This window comes from Bombina bombina, chromosome 2 (genome assembly GCF_027579735.1).
Source record: "Bombina bombina isolate aBomBom1 chromosome 2, aBomBom1.pri, whole genome shotgun sequence".
Lineage (NCBI taxonomy): Eukaryota > Metazoa > Chordata > Amphibia > Anura > Bombinatoridae > Bombina > Bombina bombina.
Window position 1 is genome coordinate 361020688 of NC_069500.1, and position 18467 is coordinate 361039154.

Here is an 18467-nt window from a genome sequence, read left to right on the forward strand (position 1 = left end):
AAGCTCAGGGCCTATGGTCTCGGGAAGAGTCTCTTCTCCCGATAAACATTTTGGAACTGAGAGCAATATTCAATACGCTCCAGGCATGGCCTCAGCTAGCGGCGACCAAGTTCATCAGATTTCAGTCGGACAACATCACGACTGTAGCATACATCAATCATCAGGGAGGAACAAAGAGTTCCTTAGCGATGAAGGAAGTAACCAAGATAATCAGGTGGGCGGAGGATCACTCTTGCCACCTATCTGCAATTCACATCCCAGGAGTAGACAACTGGGAAGCGGATTTCCTAAGTCATCAGACTTTTCACCCGGGGGAGCGGGAACTCCACCCGGAGGTATTTGCTCAGCTGACTCAGCTTTGGGGCATTCCAGAGTTGGATCTGATGGCGTCCCGTCAGAACACCAAACTTCCTCTTTACGGATCCAGGTCCAGGGATCCCAAGGCGGCATTGATAGATGCTCTAGTAGCGCCTTGGTCCTTCAATCTGGCCTATGTCTTTCCACCGTTTCCCCTTCTCCCTCGGCTGGTAGCCAGAATCAAACAGGAGAAGGCCTCGGTAATTCTGATAGTGCCTGCGTGGCCACGCAGGACTTGGTATGCAGACCTAGTGGACATGTCATCTGTTCCACCATGGACGCTGCCAATGAGGCAGGACCTTCTAATACAGGGTCCATTCAACTATCCAAATCTAGTTTCTCTGCAGCTGACTGCTTGGAGATTGAACGCTTAATTCTATCCAAGCGTGGGTTCTGTGAGTCAGTCATAGATACTCTGATCCAAGCTAGAAAACCTGTCACCAAGAAAATTTACCATAAGATATGGCGGAAATATCTTTGTTGGTGTGAATCCAAGGGTTACTTGTGGAGTAAAATTAGGATTCCAAGAATATTGTCTTTTCTCCAAGAAAGATTGGAGAAAGGTTTATCAGCTAGTTCCTTAAAGGGGCAGATATCCGCTCTGTCGATCCTTTTACACAAGCGTCTGGCAGAAGTACCAGATGTTCAAGCGTTTGTACAGACGTTAGTCAGAATCAAGCCTGTCTATAAACCTGTGGCTCCTCCATGGAGTCTAAATTTAGTTCTTTCAGTTCTTCAAGGGGTTCCGTTTGAACCTTTACATTCCATAGATATTAAGTTACTATCTTGGAAAGTTTTGTTTTTGGTAGCTATATCTTCTGCTCGAAGAGTTTCTGAATTGTCTGCTTTGCAGTGTAATTCACCCTATCTGGTGTTCCATGCAGATAAGGTAGCTTTGCGTACCAAACCTGGTTTTCTTCCTAAAGTTGTTTCTAATAAGAACATTAACCAGGAGATCATTGTTCCTTCCTTGTGTCCTAATCCAGGTTCTAAGAAGGAACGGCTTTTACACAATCTTGATGTGGTTCGTGCTTTGAAATTCTATTTACAAGCAACTAAGGATTTCAGACAAACATCATCTTTGTTTGTTGTCTATTCTGGTAAGAGGAGAGGTCAACAAGCGACGGCTACCTCTTTCCTTCTGGTTGAAAAGCATCATCCGATTGGCTTATGAGACTGCTGGGCAGCAGCCTCCTGAACGAATTACAGCTCATTCCACCAGAGCTGTGGCTTCCACTTGGGCCTTCAAGAATGAGGCTTCTGTTGAACAGATTTGTAAGGCAGCGACTTGGTCTTCACTGCATACATTTGCCAAATTTTACAAATTCGATACTTTTGCTTCTTCGGAGGCTATTTTTGGGAGAAAGGTTTTGCAAGCAGTGGTGCCTTCCGTTTAGGTTACCTGTCTTGTTCCCTCCCTTCGTCCGTGTCCTAAAGCTTTGGTATTGGTATCCCACAAGTAAGGATGTATCCGTGGACTGGATACACCTTGCAAGAGAAAACAGAATTTATGCTTACCTGATAAATTACTTTCTTTCATGTAATTAGCAAGAGTCCATGAGCTAGTGACGTATGGGATATACATTCCTACCAGGAGGGGCAAAGTTTCCCAAACCTCAAAATGCCTATAAATACACCCCTCACCACACCCACAATTCAGTTTTTACAAACTTTGCCTCCTATGGAGGTGGTGAAGTAAGTTTGTGCTAGATTCTACGTTGATATGCGCTCCGCAGCAGGTTGGAGCCCGGTTTTCCTCTCAGCGTGCAGTGAATGTTAGAGGGATGTGAGGAGAGTATTGCCTATTTGAATGCAATGATCTCCTTCTACGGGGTCTATTTCATAGGTTCTCTGTTATCGGTCGTAGAGATTCATCTCTTACCTCCCTTTTCAGATCGACGATATACTCTTATATATACCATTACCTCTGCTGATTTTCGTTTCAGTACTGGTTTGGCTTTCTACAAACATGTAGATGAGTGTCCTGGGGTAAGTAAATCTTATTTTCTGTGACACTCTAAGCTATGGTTGGGCACTTTTTTATAAAGTTCTAAATATATGTGTTCAAACATTTATTTGCCTTGACTCAGGATGTTCAACATTCCTTATTTTCAGACAGTCAGTTTCATATTTGGGATAATGCATTTGAATCAATCATTTTTTTCTTACCTTAAAAAATTTGACTTTTTTCCTGTGGGCTGTTAGGCTCGCAGGGGCTGAAAATGCTTCATTTTATTACGTCATTCTTGGCGCGGTCTTTTTTGGCGCAAAAAATCTTTTCTGTTTCCGGCGTCATACGTGTCGCCGGAAGTTACGTCATTTTTTGATGTTCTTTTGCGCCAAAAATGTCGGCGTTCCGGATGTGGCGTCATTCTTTGGCGCCAAAAGCATTTAGCCGCCAAATAATGTGGGCATCTTTTTTTGGCGCTAAAAAATATGGGCGTCGCTTTTGTCTCCACATTATTTAAGTCTCATTTTTCATTGCTTCTGGTTGCTAGAAGCTTGTTCCTTGGCATTTTTTCCCATTCCTGAAACTGTCATTTAAGGAATTTGATCAATTTTGCTTTATATGTTGTTTTTTCTCTTACATATTGCAAGATGTCTCACGTTGCATCTGAGTCAGAAGAAACTTCAGGAAAATCGCTGCCTGGTGCTGGAACTACCAAAGCTAAGTGTATCTGCTGTAAACTTTTGGTAGTTGTTCCTCCAGCTGTTGTTTGTATTAAATGTCATGACAAACTTGTTAATGCAGAAAATATTTCCTTTAGTAAAGTACCATTACCTGTTGCAGTTCCCTCAACATCTAATGTTCAGAGTGTTCCTGATAACATAAGAGATTTTGTTTCTGAATCCATCAAGAAGGCTATGTCTGTTTTTCCTCCTTCTAGTAAACATAAAAAATCTTTTAAAACTTCTCTGTATACGGATGAATTTTTAAATGAACATCATCATTGTGATTCTAATGACTCTTCTAGTTCAGAGGATTCTGTCTCAGAGGTTGATGCTGATAAATCTTCATATTTATTTAAAATGGAATTTATTCGTTCTTTACTCAAAGAAGTACTAATTGCTTTAGAAATTGAGGATTCTGGTCCTCTTGATACTAAATCTAAACGTTTAGATAAGGTCTTTAAATCTCCTGTGGTTATTCCAGAAGTTTTTCCTGTTCCTGGTGCTATTTCTGAAGTAATTTCCAGAGAATGGAATAATTTGGGTAATTAATTTACTCCTTCTAAACGTTTTAAGCAATTATATCCTGTGCCGTCTGATAGATTAGAATTTTGGGACAAAATCCCTAAAGTTGATGGGGCTATTTCTACCCTTGCTAAACGTACTACTATTCCTACGTCAGATGGTACTTCGTTTAAGGATCCTTTAGATAGGAAAATTGAATCCTTTCTAAGAAAAGCTTATCTGTGTTCAGGTAATCTTCTTAGACCTGCTATATCATTGGCTGATGTTGCTGCAGCTTCAACTTTTTGGTTGGAAACTTTAGCGCAACAAGTAACAGATCATGATTCTCATAATATTATTATTCTTCTGCAACATGCTAATAATTTTATCTGTGATGCCATTTTTTATATTATCAGAGTTGATGTCAGGTTTATGTCTCTAGCTATTTTAGCTAGAAGAGCTTTATGGCTTAAAACTTGGAATGCTGATATGTCTTCTAAATCGACTCTACTTTCCATTTCTTTCCAGGGTAACAAATTATTTGGTTCTCAGTTGGATTCTATTATCTCAACTGTTACTGGTGGGAAAGGAACTTTTTTACCACAGGATAAAAGATCTAAGGGTAAAAACAGTGCTAATAATCGTTTTCGTTTCAACAAAGAACAAAAGCCTGATCCTTCTTCCTCAGGAGCAGTTTCAGTTTGGAAACCATCTCCAGTCTGGAATAAATCCAAGCCTTCTAGAAAAGCAAAGCCAGCTTCTAAGTCCACATGAAGGTGCGGCCCTCATTCCAGCCCAGCTGGTAGGGGGCAGGTTACGTTTTTTCAAAGAAATTTGGATAAATTCTGTTCACAATCTTTGGATTCAGAACATCGTTTCAGAAGGGTACAGAATTGGTTTCAAGATAAGACCTCCTGCAAAGAGATTTTTTCTTTCCCGTGTCCCAGTAAACCCAGCGAAAGCTCAAGCATTTCTGAAATGTGTTTCAGATCTAGAGTTGGCTGGAGTAATTATGCCAGTTCCAGTTCTGGAACAGGGGCTGGGGTTTTATTCGAATCTCTTCATTGTACCAAAGAAGGAGAATTCCTTCAGACCAGTTCTGGATCTAAAAATATTGAATCGTTATGTAAGGATACCAACATTCAAAATGGTAACTGTAAGGACTATCTTGCCTTTTGTTCAGCAAGGGCATTATATGTCCACGATAGATTTACAGGATGCATATCTGCATATTCCGATTCATCCAGATCACTTTCAGTTCCTGAGATTCTCTTTCCTGGACAGCATTACCAGTTTGTGGCTCTGCCGTTTGGCCTAGCTACAGCCCCAAGAATTTTTACAAAAGTTATCGGTGCCCTTCTGTCTGTAATCAGAGAACAGGGTATTGTGGTATTTCCTTATTTGGACGATATCTTGGTACTTGCTCAGTCTTTACATTTTGCAGAATCTCATACGAATCGACTTGTGTTGTTTCTTCAAGATCATGGTTGGAGGATCAATTTACTAAAAAGTTTATTGATTCCTCAGACAAGGGTAACCTTTCTGGGTTTCCAGATAGATTCAGTGTCCATGACTCTGTCTTTGACAGACAAGAGACGTCTAAAATTGATTTCAGCTTGTCGAAACCTTCAGTCACAATCATTCCCTTCGGTAGCCTTATGCATGGAAATTCTAGGTCTTATGACTGCTGCATCGGACGCGATCCCCTTTGCTCGTTTTCACATGCGACCTCTTCAGCTCTGTATGCTGAATCAATGGTGCAGGGATTACACAAAGATATCTCAATTAATATCTTTAAAACCGATTGTACGACACTCTGACGTGGTGGACAGATCACCATCGTTTAATTCAGGGGGCTTCTTTTGTTCTTCCGACCTGGACTGTAATTTCAACAGATGCAAGTCTTACAGGTTGGGGAGCTGTGTGGGGATCTCTGACGGCACAAGGAGTTTGGGAATCTCAGGAGGTGAGATTACCGATCAATATTTTGGAACTCCGTGCAATTTTCAGAGCTCTTCAGTCTTGGCCTCTTCTGAAGAGAGAATCGTTCTTTTGTTTTCAGACAGACAATGTCACAACTGTGGCGTACATCAATCATCAAGGAGGGACTCACAGTCCTCTGGCTATGAAAGAAGTATCTCGAATTCTGGTTTGGGCGGAATCCAGCTCCTGTCTAATCTCTGCGGTTCATATCCCAGGTATAGACAATTGGGAAGCGGATTATCTCAGTCGCCAAGCGTTGCATCCGGGCGAATGGTCTCTTCACCCAGAGGTATTTCTTCAGATTGTTCAAATGTGGGAACTTCCAGAAATAGATCTGATGGCGTCTCATCTAAACAAGAAACTTCCCAGGTATCTGTCCAGATCCCGGGATCCTCAGGCGGAGGCAGTGGATGCATTATCACTTCCTTGGAAGTATCATCCTGCCTATATCTTTCCGCCTCTAGTTCTTCTTCCAAGAGTAATCTCCAAGATTCTGAAGGAATGCTCGTTTGTTCTGCTGGTAGCTCCGGCATGGCCTCACAGGTTTTGGTATGCGGATCTTGTCCGGATGGCCTCTTGCCAACCGTGGACTCTTCCGTTAAGACCAGACCTTCTGTCGCAAGGTCCTTTTTTCCATCAGGATCTCAAATCCTTAAATTTAAAGGTATGGAGATTGAACGCTTGATTCTTGGTCAAAGAGGTTTCTCTGACTCTGTGATTAATACTATGTTACAGGCTCGTAAATCTGTATCTAGAGAGATATATTCTCTAGATATATTCTCTAGATAAGTCTGGAAGACTTATATTTCTTGGTGTCTTTCTCATCATTTTTCTTGGCATTCTTTTAGAATACTGAGAATTTTACAGTTTCTTCAGGATGGTTTAGATAAGGGTTTGTCCGCAAGTTCCTTGAAAGGACAAATCTCTGCTCTTTCTGTTCTTTTTCACAGAAAGATTGCTAATCTTCCTGATATTCATTGTTTTGTACAAGCTTTGGTTCGTATAAAACCTGTCATTAAGTCAATTTCTCCTCCTTGGAGTTTGAATTTGGTTCTGGGGGCTCTTCAAGCTCCTCCTTTTGAACCCATGCATTCATTGGACATTAAATTACTTTCTTGGAAAGTTTTGTTCCTTTTGGCGATCTCTTCTGCCAGAAGAGTCTCTGAATTATCTGCTCTTTCTTGTGAGTCTCCTTTTCTGATTTTTCATCAGGATAAGGCGGTGTTGCGAACTTCTTTTCAATTTTTACCTAAGGTTGTGAATTCCAACAACATTAGTAGAGAAATTGTGGTTCCTTCATTATGTCCTAATCCTAAGAATTCTAAGGAGAAATCGTTGCATTCTTTGGATGTTGTTAGAGCTTTGAAATATTATGTTGAAGCTACTAAATCTTTCCGAAAGACTTCTAGTCTGTTTGTTATCTTTTCCGGTTCTAGAAAAGGCCAGAAAGCTTCTGCCATTTCTTTGGCATCTTGGTTGAAATCTTTAATTCATCATGCCTATGTTGAGTCGGGTAAAACTCCGCCTCAAAGGATTACAGCTCATTCTACTAGGTCAGTTTCTACTTCCTGGGCGTTTGGGAATGAAGCTTCGGTTGATCAGATTTGCAAAGCAGCAACTTGGTCCTCTTTGCATACTTTTACTAAATTCTACCATTTTGATGTGTTTTCTTCTTCTGAAGCAGTTTTTGGTAGAAAAGTACTTCAGGCAGCGGTTTCAGTTTGAATCTTCTGCTTATATTTTCATTAAACTTTATTTTGGGTGTGGATTATTTTCAGCAGGAATTGGCTGTCTTTATTTTATCCCTCCCTCTCTAGTGACTCTTGCGTGGAAAGATCCACATCTTGGGTAGTCATTATCCCATACGTCACTAGCTCATGGACTCTTGCTAATTACATGAAAGAAAACATAATTTATGTAAGAACTTACCTGATAAATTCATTTCTTTCATATTAGCAAGAGTCCATGAGGCCCACCCTTTTTGTGGTGGTTATGATTTTTTTGTATAAAGCACAATTATTCCAATTCCTTATTTTATATGCTTTCGCACTTTTTTCTTATCACCCCACTTCTTGGCTATTCGTTAAACTGAATTGTGGGTGTGGTGAGGGGTGTATTTATAGGCATTTTGAGGTTTGGGAAACTTTGCCCCTCCTGGTAGGAATGTATATCCCATACGTCACTAGCTCATGGACTCTTGCTAATATGAAAGAAATGAATTTATCAGGTAAGTTCTTACATAAATTATGTTTTCTCTTGCGGTGTATCCAGTCCATGGCCCGCCCTGGCAATTAAGTCAGGTTAAAATTTATTGTTTAAACTACAGTCACCACTGCACCCTATGGTTTCTCCTTTTTCTCCTAACCATCGGTCGAATGACTGGGGGGCGGAGCCAGAGGGGGAGCTATATGGACAGCTCTGCTGTGTGTTCTCTTTGCCACTTCCCGTAGGGAATGAGAATATCCCACAAGGATGAATCCGTGGACTGGATACACCGCAAGAGAAAGTAATTTATCAGGTAAGCATAAATTCTGTTTTTTCCATCAGGATCTCAAATCATTAAATTTGAAGATATGGAGATTGAACGTTTAGTGCTTAGTCATAGAGGTTTCTCTGGCTCATTGATTAATACTATGTTGCAGGCTCGCAAATCTGTGTCTATAAAGATTTATTACTGAGTTTGGAAGACCTACATTTCATGGTGTTCTTCTCATAAATTCTCTTGGTGTTCTTTTAGAATTCCTAGAATTTTAGAGTTTCTTCAGGATGGTTTGAATAAGGGTTTGTCTGCAAGTTCCTTGAAAGGACAAATCTCTGCTCTTTCTGTTCTGTTTCACAGAAAAATTGCTAATCTTCCTGACATTCATTGTTTTGTACAGGCTTTGGTTCGTATCAAGCCTGTCATTAATCCAATTTCTCCTTCTTGGAGTCTTAATTTGTTTTTGAGGGCTTTACAGGCTCCTCCGTTGGAGCCTATGCATTCTCTGGACATTAAATTACTTTCTTGGAAAGTATTGTTTCTTTTGGCCATCTCTTCTGCTAGAAGAGTTTCGGAATTATCTGCTCTTTCTTGTGAGTCTCCTTTTCTGATTTTTCATCAGGATAAGGCGGTTTTGCGGACTTCATTTAAATTTTTACCTAAAGTTGTGAATTCCAACAACATTAGTAGAGAAATTGTTGTCCCTTCGTTGTGTCCTAATCCTAAGAATTCTTTGGAAAGATCTTTGCATTCTTTGGACGTGGTTAGAGCTTTGAAATATTATGTTGAAGCTACTAAAAATTTCAGAAAGTCTTCTAGTCTATTTGTTATCTTTTCTGGTTCTAGGAAAGGTCAGAAGGCTACTGCCATTTCTTTGGCGCCTTGGTTAAAGCTTTTGATTCATCATGCTTATTTGGAGTCGGGTAAATCCCCGCCTCAGAGGATTACGGCTCATTCTACTAGGTCAGTTTCTACTTCCTGGGCTTTTAAGAATGAAGCTTCTGTTGATCAGATTGGCAAAGCAGCAACTTGGTCTTCTTTGCATACTTTTACTAAATTCTACCATTTTGATGTTTTCTCTTCTTCAGAAGCAGTTTTTGGTAGAAAAGTTCTTCAGGCAGCTGTTTCAGTTTGATTCTTCTGCTTATAATTTCAGTTTTTTTCATTATAAAGATTAAAACTTTTTGATTTGGGTTGTGGATTCTTTTTTCAACGGATTTGGCTGTCTTTATTTTTATCCCTCCCTCTCTAGTGACTCTTCCATGGAGTTCCACATCTTGGGTATTTGCTATCCTATACGTCACTAGCTCATGGACTCTTGCCAATTACATGAAAGAAAACATAATTTATGTAAGAACTTACCTTATTCATTTCTTTCATATTGGCAAGAGTCCATGAGGCCCACCCTTTTTGTGGTGGTTATGATTTTTTTGTATAAAGCACAATTATTCCAATTCCTTGTTGATGCTTTCGCTCCTTTCTTATCACCCCACTTCTTGGCTATTCGTTAAACTGAATTGTGGGTGTGGTGGGGGGTGTATTTATAGGCATTTTGAGGTTTGGGAAACTTTGACCCTCCTGGTAGGAATGTATATCCCATACGTCACTAACCCATGGACTCTTGCCAATATGAAAGAAATGAATTTATCAGGTTAGTTCTTACATAAATTATGTTTTCATGCAGTATGTTGAGTGAACTTCATGCAGAAAAAGCTGATTGATGGGTTGTATTCCTTAGACATGGTGCTTTTTCTACACAACTTTATGGATAGGACCAAATAACAGTCAAAATGATTTTGTAATCTCTTTGGGATCTTGATGAGGTCACTCACCAACCAAGACTATACTATATCTTTTTGGATAGTTTATTGCATCTCTAAGGAGTGAGCACAATGTTATCTATATGACACACATGGACTAGCACTGTCTAAGAGGTGGTCTTTAACTGTTTAGAAATCAGTTTGAGCCTACCTAGGTTTAGCTTTCAACAAAGAATACCAAGAGAACAAAGCAAATTTGATGATAAAAGTAAATTGGAATATTGTTTAAATTTGCATGCCCTATCTGAATCATGAAAGTTTAATTTCTTTCATATAGGTGGCGAGAGTCCACGAGCTAGTTACTGATGGGATATACATTCCTACAAGGAAGGGGCAAAGTTTCCCAAACCTCAAATGCCTATAAATACACCTCCCCCCTCACTCATACCTCAGTTTTAAAATCTTTGCCTCCTGATGTGCTTGATTTCTTCAGTGAAAGGCGCTTCTAAGCATATTGAAGCCCAGTTCCTCTCTAATTGCAGTGTTTGTCTGAGGGATGTGAAGGGTGTATTGCCTGATACCATGTTTTCACCTATAGGAATGCTTTTCATAAGGCTCTGTAAATCGGTCACAGGGATTCATCTGCTGCCTCCCTTTATAGATCGACAATATACTCTTGTACCATTACCTCTGCTGATATGTTTCAGTACTGTTTTGGCTGTCTGCTATATGTGGATGGGTATCTTAAAGGTAAGTATGAAAATGTATCTTTTTTTAACAGACACTCTCAGCTATGGATTAGGCACTTTTTAAGTAAAGTTGTTATATATTTATATATATGTCTCGAGTCAGTTGTTTACTAGAAAAGCTTTATGGCTTAATCTTGGAATGCTGACATGGTATCTAAACAAGATTATCTCTCTTTCTTTTAAATGTAAATTATTATTTTTTTGGTTCAATTTGATTCTATTGTTTCCTCTATCACTGGAGAGAAGGGAGTTTTTCTGCCCCAAGACAAGAATCTAAGGGTAAATTTAAAGTTCACAATCGTCTTCATTCCTTTCGTCAAATTAGAGAATTGACAACCACTCCTTCCCATTAGGCCTTTGGCTCTAATTGGAGACCATCTCCGAATTGGAATAAATCCAAGCCTTATAAGAAACCAAATCCTGCCCCTAAACCTCCATGAAGGTGCAGGCCTCAAGTCAGTTCTTCTGGTAGGGGGCAGACTAAAGCTATTTCAAAGAGTTTGGACAGACTCTGTCCAAAATCAGTGGATTAAGAATATAATTTCTCAGGGGTATCGAGTAGGATTCAGAATAAGACCTCACTTGGGAAGATTCTTTCTTACCCATATACCAAAAAAAACAGTAAAAGCTCAAGCCTTTCTGAAATGTGTTTCAAATCTAGAACTTTCAGGGTCAATTGTTCCAGTTTCACAGCAGGAACAAGGATTGGGTTTTTATTCAAATCTATTCATTGTACCAAAGAAGGAAAATTCTTTTAGACCAATTTTAGATTTGAAAACTTTAAATCGTTTTGTAAGAGTCCCAACTTTCATGATGGTGACTATAAGGACTATTCTGCCTTTTGTTCAGCAAGGTCACTTTGTTACCACAATAGACTTAGAGGACGCTTACTTTTACATTCCGATTCATCCAAATAACTATCGATTTCTGAGATTCTCTTTTCTATACGAGCATAACCAATTTGTTGCTCTTCTGTTTGGCCTAGCAACAGCACCAAGAATATTCTCAAAAGTTCTAGGTGCCCTTCTATCTGTAATCAGAGAGCAGGGTATTGCGGTGTTTCCTTATTTGTACAATATCTTGGTACTAGCTCAATCTTTTCATTTAGCAGAATCTCCCACGAAACAACTTCTGTTGTTTCTTCAAAGACAGGGTTGGAGGATCAATTTACCAAAGAGTTTCTTGATTTCTCAGACAAAGGTCACCATTTTAGGTTTCCAGATAGATTCAGTGTCCATGACTCTATCCTTGATAGAAAATAAATGTTTGAGATTGGTTTCAGCTTGTCTAAACCTTCAGTCTCTATCATTCCCTTCAGTGGCTTATGTGCATGGAAGTTTTAGGTATCATGAATGCAGCATTGAACGTGATCCCTTTTGCTCGTTTTCATATGAGACCTCTACAGCTTTGCATGTTGCACCAATGGTGCAGAGATTATACTCATATATCACATCTCATATACTTAAATCCCAAGACTCAACTCTCTCTGACTTGGTGGTTAACACATCACCTTATTGTTCAAGGGGCCTCCTTTGTTCGTCCTACCTGGACTGTGATCACAACAGATGCAAGTTTCACAGATTGGGGAGCTGTTTGGGGGTCTCTGACAGCACAAGGAGTTTGGAATCCTCGAGAGGCGAGGTTACTAATCAATATCTTAGAACTCCGTGCTATTTTCAGAGCTCTTCAGTCTTGGCCTCTGTTAAAGAGAGAATTGTATATTCGGTTTCAAACAGACAATGTCACAACAGTGGCATATGTTAATCATCAAGGGTGGACTTGCAGTCCCCTAGCAATGAATTAATTATCTCTAATACTTTCTTGGGTGGAATCCAACTCTTGTCTAATAACTGGGATTCATATACCAGGTGTGGACAATTGGGAAGCGTATTATCTCTGCCGTCAGACTCTACATCCGGAGGAGTAGTATCTCCATCCAGATGTGTTCTATCAGATTGTGCAGATGTGGGGTCTTCTAGACATAGATCTGATGGCCTCTCATCTAAACAAGAAACATCCCAGATAACTCTCCAGGTCCAGCGATCCTCAGGAGGAAATTATGTCTAAATTTGGTATTAGACTTTGCAGGCTCCTCCTTTTGAGCCTATGCATTCTTTGGACATTAAACTACTTTCTTGGAAAGTGTTATTTCTATTGGCTATCTTTTCTGCTGGAAGAGTTTCTGAATTGTCTGCTCTCTCTTGCGAGTCTCCTTATCTGATTTTCCATCAAGATAAAGCTGTTTCTTTGGTTTCTTGGTTGAAACTTCTGATTCATAAAGCTTATTTGGAGGTGGGACAGCCACAGAGAATAACTGCTCATTCTACAAGTTCAGTTGCCACATCTTGGGCTTTCAAGAATTAAGCTTTAGTTGATCAAATCTGCAGGTCTTTTTTGCAAACATTTACTAAATTTTACCATTGTTATGTTTTTGCTTCTTCTAAAGCAGCTTTTAGTAGAAAGGTTCTTCAGGCAGCTTTCTCAGTTTGATTCTTGTGCCTATGATTTAAGTTTTTTGAATTTTTAAGAAAATGTAACTTATTTTTTTGGATTTAATTTCTCAGCGGAAATGGCTGTTTCTTTCCTTAAGACAGGGAGAGTCTACGACTTCATTCCTTACAGTTGGGAAATACAACACCTGCCCACCAGGAAAGGGCAAAGACACCCCAGCCAAAGGCTTAAATATCCCTCCTACTTCCCCATCCCCCCCCATCATTCTTTGCCTTTCGTCACTGATTCTAAGTGCTCCATCTTGGCCGCGAAGGACTTGATTTGTGGATCTGGTGGGGATGCCCTCATCTCCTCCGTGGAGGTTAACTTGTCGCAGGGACCTGCTGATACAGGGTCCTTTCCTTCATCAAAATAGATTCTCTGAGACTGACTGCGTGGAGATTGAACGCTTAGTCTTAGCCAGGAGAGGTCTCTTTGAGAGTGTCATCGACACTTTGATTCAAGCTCGTAAGCCAGTTACTCAACGCATCCACCATAAGGTTAAAGTTGCCAGAATTTTATCTTTTCTCCAGGATGGACTGGAGAAGGGTCTATCTGCTAGTTCCCTGAAAGGACAGATATTGGCCCTGTCGGTGTTGCTGCACAAGATATTAGCTGAGCATCCGGATGTGCAGTCCTTCGTTAAGGCTCTGACTAGGATCAGACCTTTATTTAGAAAGACGACTTTCTTTGTGTGTTGCAACAGGCTCCGTTTGAGCCCATGCATAATGTTGACATTTAACTGTTATCTTGGAAGGTTTTGTTTTTATTGGCTATTGCCTCTGCTCACAGAGTCTCTGAGATTTCTGCCCCCCCCCCCCCCTTACCTTGTTTTTCATGGAGATAATGCGGTTTTACGTACTAAGTTAGGTTTCCTTCCTAAGGTGGTGTCAGATCGCAACATTATTCAAGCGGTTGTTCCTTCCTTGTGTCCAAATCCTTCCTCGGCAAAGGAACTTTTGCTTCACAATCTAGATGTGGTTAGTGCTTTGAAGTTCTACCTTCAGGCTACTAAGGAGTTCAGAAAATCTTCATGTTTGTTTGTCATCTATGCGGGTAAGCGTAGGGGTCAGAAGGCCACTACGTCTTCCCTGTCTTTCTGGTTGAGAAGTGTCGTCCGCCTAGCATATGAGACGGCAGGACAATAGCCTCCTGAGAGGATTACGGCTCATTCCACTAGAGCAGTAGCTTCTTCCTGGATTTTTCAGAACAAAGCCTCAATGGATCAGATTTTTAAGGCAGCTACCTGGTCCTCCTTACATACTTTTTCTAAATTTTACAAGTTTGATGTGTTTGCTTTGGCTGAAGCAGCTTTCGGGAGAAAAGTTTTGCAGGCTGTGGTGCCCTCAGATTAGGGCCCGCCTCTTTTTTTTTTTCTTCCCTCCCGTTATACATTCAGTTTCCTCTGGAGCTTGGGTATTGTTTTCCCAACAGTAAGGAATGAAGTTGTGGACTCTCCCTGCCTTATGGAAGGAAAACATAATTTATGCTTACCAGATAAATTCCTTTCTTTCCTGGCAGGGAGAGTTCACAACCCCGTCCGTAATTTATTCTTTTTTTGGGCAGCTCCCTTTTTGGTTTTCTTCTGGGACCTTTATACCCTGATATGTGTCTACTTTTCCTTGTTTCCTCGGCCGAATGAAAGTGGGAGGGATATTTAATAGAAACAAAAAAAGAGGTTGGTGCTAAAAAGCTTATTCTTATCCCAGTATAAAATATTTAATATATATTACCATTGTACATATAGTAATTAAAAAACGGATGCATCCATATGTTAAGTGCACATGTTATAACATTAAAAACAGGGTATCGATATCGTACCCAAAGTCCATATAAACACTTAGTAACTCCTTGATATATTTGTTTATTCTTATTGAATTTGTTTTAGTCCCATTATATGCTTGGAGGTGTTCCAATAATAGTTATATAGAACAATGTCCTTATACTCACTGTTACAGTGTGACGAGATGGCCGTTAGTATCCTTCACTGTTTCTTTGAGCACGTGATACCGGTGGACCAATCACAGGTCAGATTTGCCGGCCAATGAAATTTGTCGATCCGGATTTGAATTCTTTGTAGTTGTATTGGATTTGATTACATAGAAAAACCTAAAGCATGTATCTCGATATAGACGTATATTACTTTTTGCTAGTAGCAAATATCTGGGTCTCTTACTCTGTATAATCTTGTCAGTGTAAACACAAGATACAGGTTGATACCCTGAGAAGTAATATAATCGTCGGATACGTTTACTTATGTATAAAGGATTGTCTTTTTCATGCGGCTTACTCTTAAAAAAAATTGTTGAAAGGGTTTGTAATATCCTTAATCCCATCCAGCCTTTGTTCGCAGGTGTTTATTAAAAACACTGTATGATTCCTTCAGCAGCTTCTACGCGTTTCAGCCCTCAGGCGTTTATCAAGATGTCTGAAGGGTCATTATTTCGGCCTTATATACCGGATGTGTTTAGTGTTTAACCCTAGCTTTGCTGGTCTTAATTGTTTCAATTTGGTACTATTCAATTTCTTGATATAAATATTTTTAAGAGGATAAACGAACATGTCCTCTCTCTTTCTTTTTAGATAACATTACATGTTGTTCATTGAAAACATATAGGTGGGTACATATAAATTGTTACTGATCTTTAGATGATTATATACATATCTTTACATTACTCTAGCAGCAAAACAGATTTCTTTTAGAGCAGATAAAATACAGTGCTACTCATATAAATGTGAGTATTCAGAAGAAAAATTAAAATTGTTTTTTCTTGAACCTAATTTTGTTGTTTCTTATATACTTTAGTGAAAAGGATTTATATAAGATGGTTTAAATACATTTCTGCGTTTAAACCTTTAGGATGTAGGGTGCCTAAATTAAAAATTAATACTGTTTTTTTAATTAAAGTAGATTCCTTATATTAGTGTTCCTGTTATCAGGTGCAATTTTCTTTATCCCCCAGAAAAACAAATCTTTGGTGCTTTTATAGTGCTTCCCAATAAAGTGCTTATATATTGCTGTGTCAGATTTCCCATGTTCTATGCAAAGTAGATGTTCCCGTATTCTATCTTTAAGGGTTCTACTTGTTTGTCCTAAATAATACAGATTGCATGAACATTTCAAAAGATAGATTATGTTTTTGCCTGTGCATTTGATCAATTCTCTTATCTCAAATTTCCTATTGTTATGAAATAGTGTTATTTCTTTCAATTTACTACTATGTTTGCAAGATGTGCAGGATATACAAAGGAAGAAACCTACCAATTTATTACCATCTAAATCTCTATCCATTTGTTTCCCCTTTTTCTAAAAACTCACTTGATGATAGTTTATTTTTTAATGTATGGGCTTTTCTAAAAATAAAACTAGGATTATGTTTTACCTTATGTCCTATTATTGGGTCGTCTCGAATAAAGGGAGGGATATTTATGCCTTTGACTGGGGTGTCTTTGCCGCCTCCTGGTGGCCAGGTGTTGTATTTCCCAACAGTAAGGAATGAAGTTGTGGACTCTCCCTGCCAGGAAAGGAAAGAATTTATCTGGTAAGCATAATAGTTACTCGTAGACTTCCACATCTTGGGTATTATATCCCATCAAGAAGTAGCTTGTGGGCTCTCACCAACTATATGAAAGAAAATATAATTTATGTAAGAACTTACCTGATAATTTCATTTCTTTCATGGTGGCGAGATTCTTTGAGACCCACCCATTTTTCTGGGGTTATGATTTTTTTTGTATGTAGCACATTATTTATCCTGTTCCTCTTTTTTATGCTTTTACTCCTTATATACCTCACTAACTTGGCTATACATTAACTTGAGGTATAAATGAGGTGTGAGATGTATTTATATGCATTTGAGTTTTGGGAAACTTTGCCCCCTCCTAGTAGGCATGTATATCCCATCAGTAACTAGCTTGTGGACTCTCGCCATCATAAAATAAATGAATTTATCAGGTAAGTTCTTACATAAATTATGTTTTTGACTAGACTGTCCCATAAAGCAACATCTTGGGCACTGAAGAATAAGGCATGTATTGAATTGAGTAGGATTGTCAAGTCGCAGTTTGGAAAAATCCCCATACTTTAATTTCACATTACAAGCTGTGTGCGGCTCAGTCAGCCTCTGAAACATTTCATTGACGGATCCTTCATTCTGTGGTTTCCTAATAATTATGTCCTTTTTTGTATTTATTGCCTTTGTCTTGTTTCTCTGTCTCACGCTTATCTTTTGGCACTGCTTTGTATTGATCTCACCTAGTAAGTGTAGAATAAGAAGACGACTATAAATTATAACAATAAAAAGCAGAGCTTTCAATGTCTTTGCCTATATCCTATCCAACACTTACCAGGGATTCTCAGGCCCTATTTTTGCTCGTTTCATCATATGATTGGCCTTAGAATGACCTAAGGGATAACAGAGTCACCTTTTTTACAGGTAAAAGGAGTGTGGTACTTTTTCTCTCCATGCGCCCTAGGGAATGGGGGTCTCACATGGTAAGTGTGGGATAAGATAAAGATCAAAATATTGACATTTCTTCTTCAGCTCTCTCCTTCCTTAGATTTATAAGCTTTTATGTCAAGGTGTCTTCCTTTACCTGTACTTAAAAATGATTGCTCTTGTGGCGTGGTTACTGAGTTCTTTTATTTTTTTTGAAAGGTTTTTTTTTTTTTTTTCTGAAGGTCTTGTAACATGTAGCAGACATAGTAAAACATTTGGTTACAACTAGATGTTGGACCTGTTTACAACCATCTATTGTACCTAATGAATGCAGCTCTGAATAAAATATTTTTTATAAAAAAAAAATAATAATTGTATTCTTTGATCTTATATAGATTGCATGCTGCATTTTGGTTAGAAGGTTAATTAAAATATAACTAAAGAATAGTTAAACAGCTGCAGTATTAAAGGACATGAGGTATATATTTGAATTTGAATGTATTTTGTTTTTTCTGTGTATTATATGTCCTGTAATTCTTGGAATCTGAATTGTTTGAATCATATACACTACACTGTATGTACAAATAGGAGATGGGTACTTGTTTTGAACAATTTACTGTGTAATAAACGTCAAACATTTTACATTTCCTAATGTCTCTGTTTTATAGGAGAGAGTTTACTATCTCGCACTAAAACTCCAACATTTACACTGTTGGAAAATCTGCAAGAATGCAGTCAGTGTGAACTCACCTTGCGTCTTTTAATTCAAGCTTTTGGATCATGCCTTCAGCATGGTGTTTCTAATAATATGGATAAGCAATTGAGTATGAAGGTAATGTTATACTTTCATAAAGAAGCTACTTTTTATGCTTTATTTTTCTGGAGTGACCACTGTATTTTATCTTTTAAGGATGCCATTCTTATCCTATCAGAAAAAGCGTTCAAACCTGCCTGCTCAGCATTAAATCATTTTGTAGATAGTCTTGTACTTTTTAATGATACATTTCCTGCCACATGAAGATGTGTGTGCAAGATT

General features: G+C 38.8%; 1 protein-coding gene across 1 annotated transcript in view; it reads left to right on the forward strand.

Annotated features, from left to right (window-relative positions):
- The window catches only part of KNTC1 (kinetochore associated 1), a 1377837-nt gene that overhangs the window by 815595 nt on the left and 543775 nt on the right, over positions 1-18467 (forward strand). Inside the window, exon 39 of the mRNA XM_053701768.1 lies at positions 18100-18263. Within this exon, the coding sequence (XP_053557743.1) occupies positions 18100-18263 (164 nt within the window). The remainder of the gene's footprint in view (positions 1-18099; positions 18264-18467) is intronic.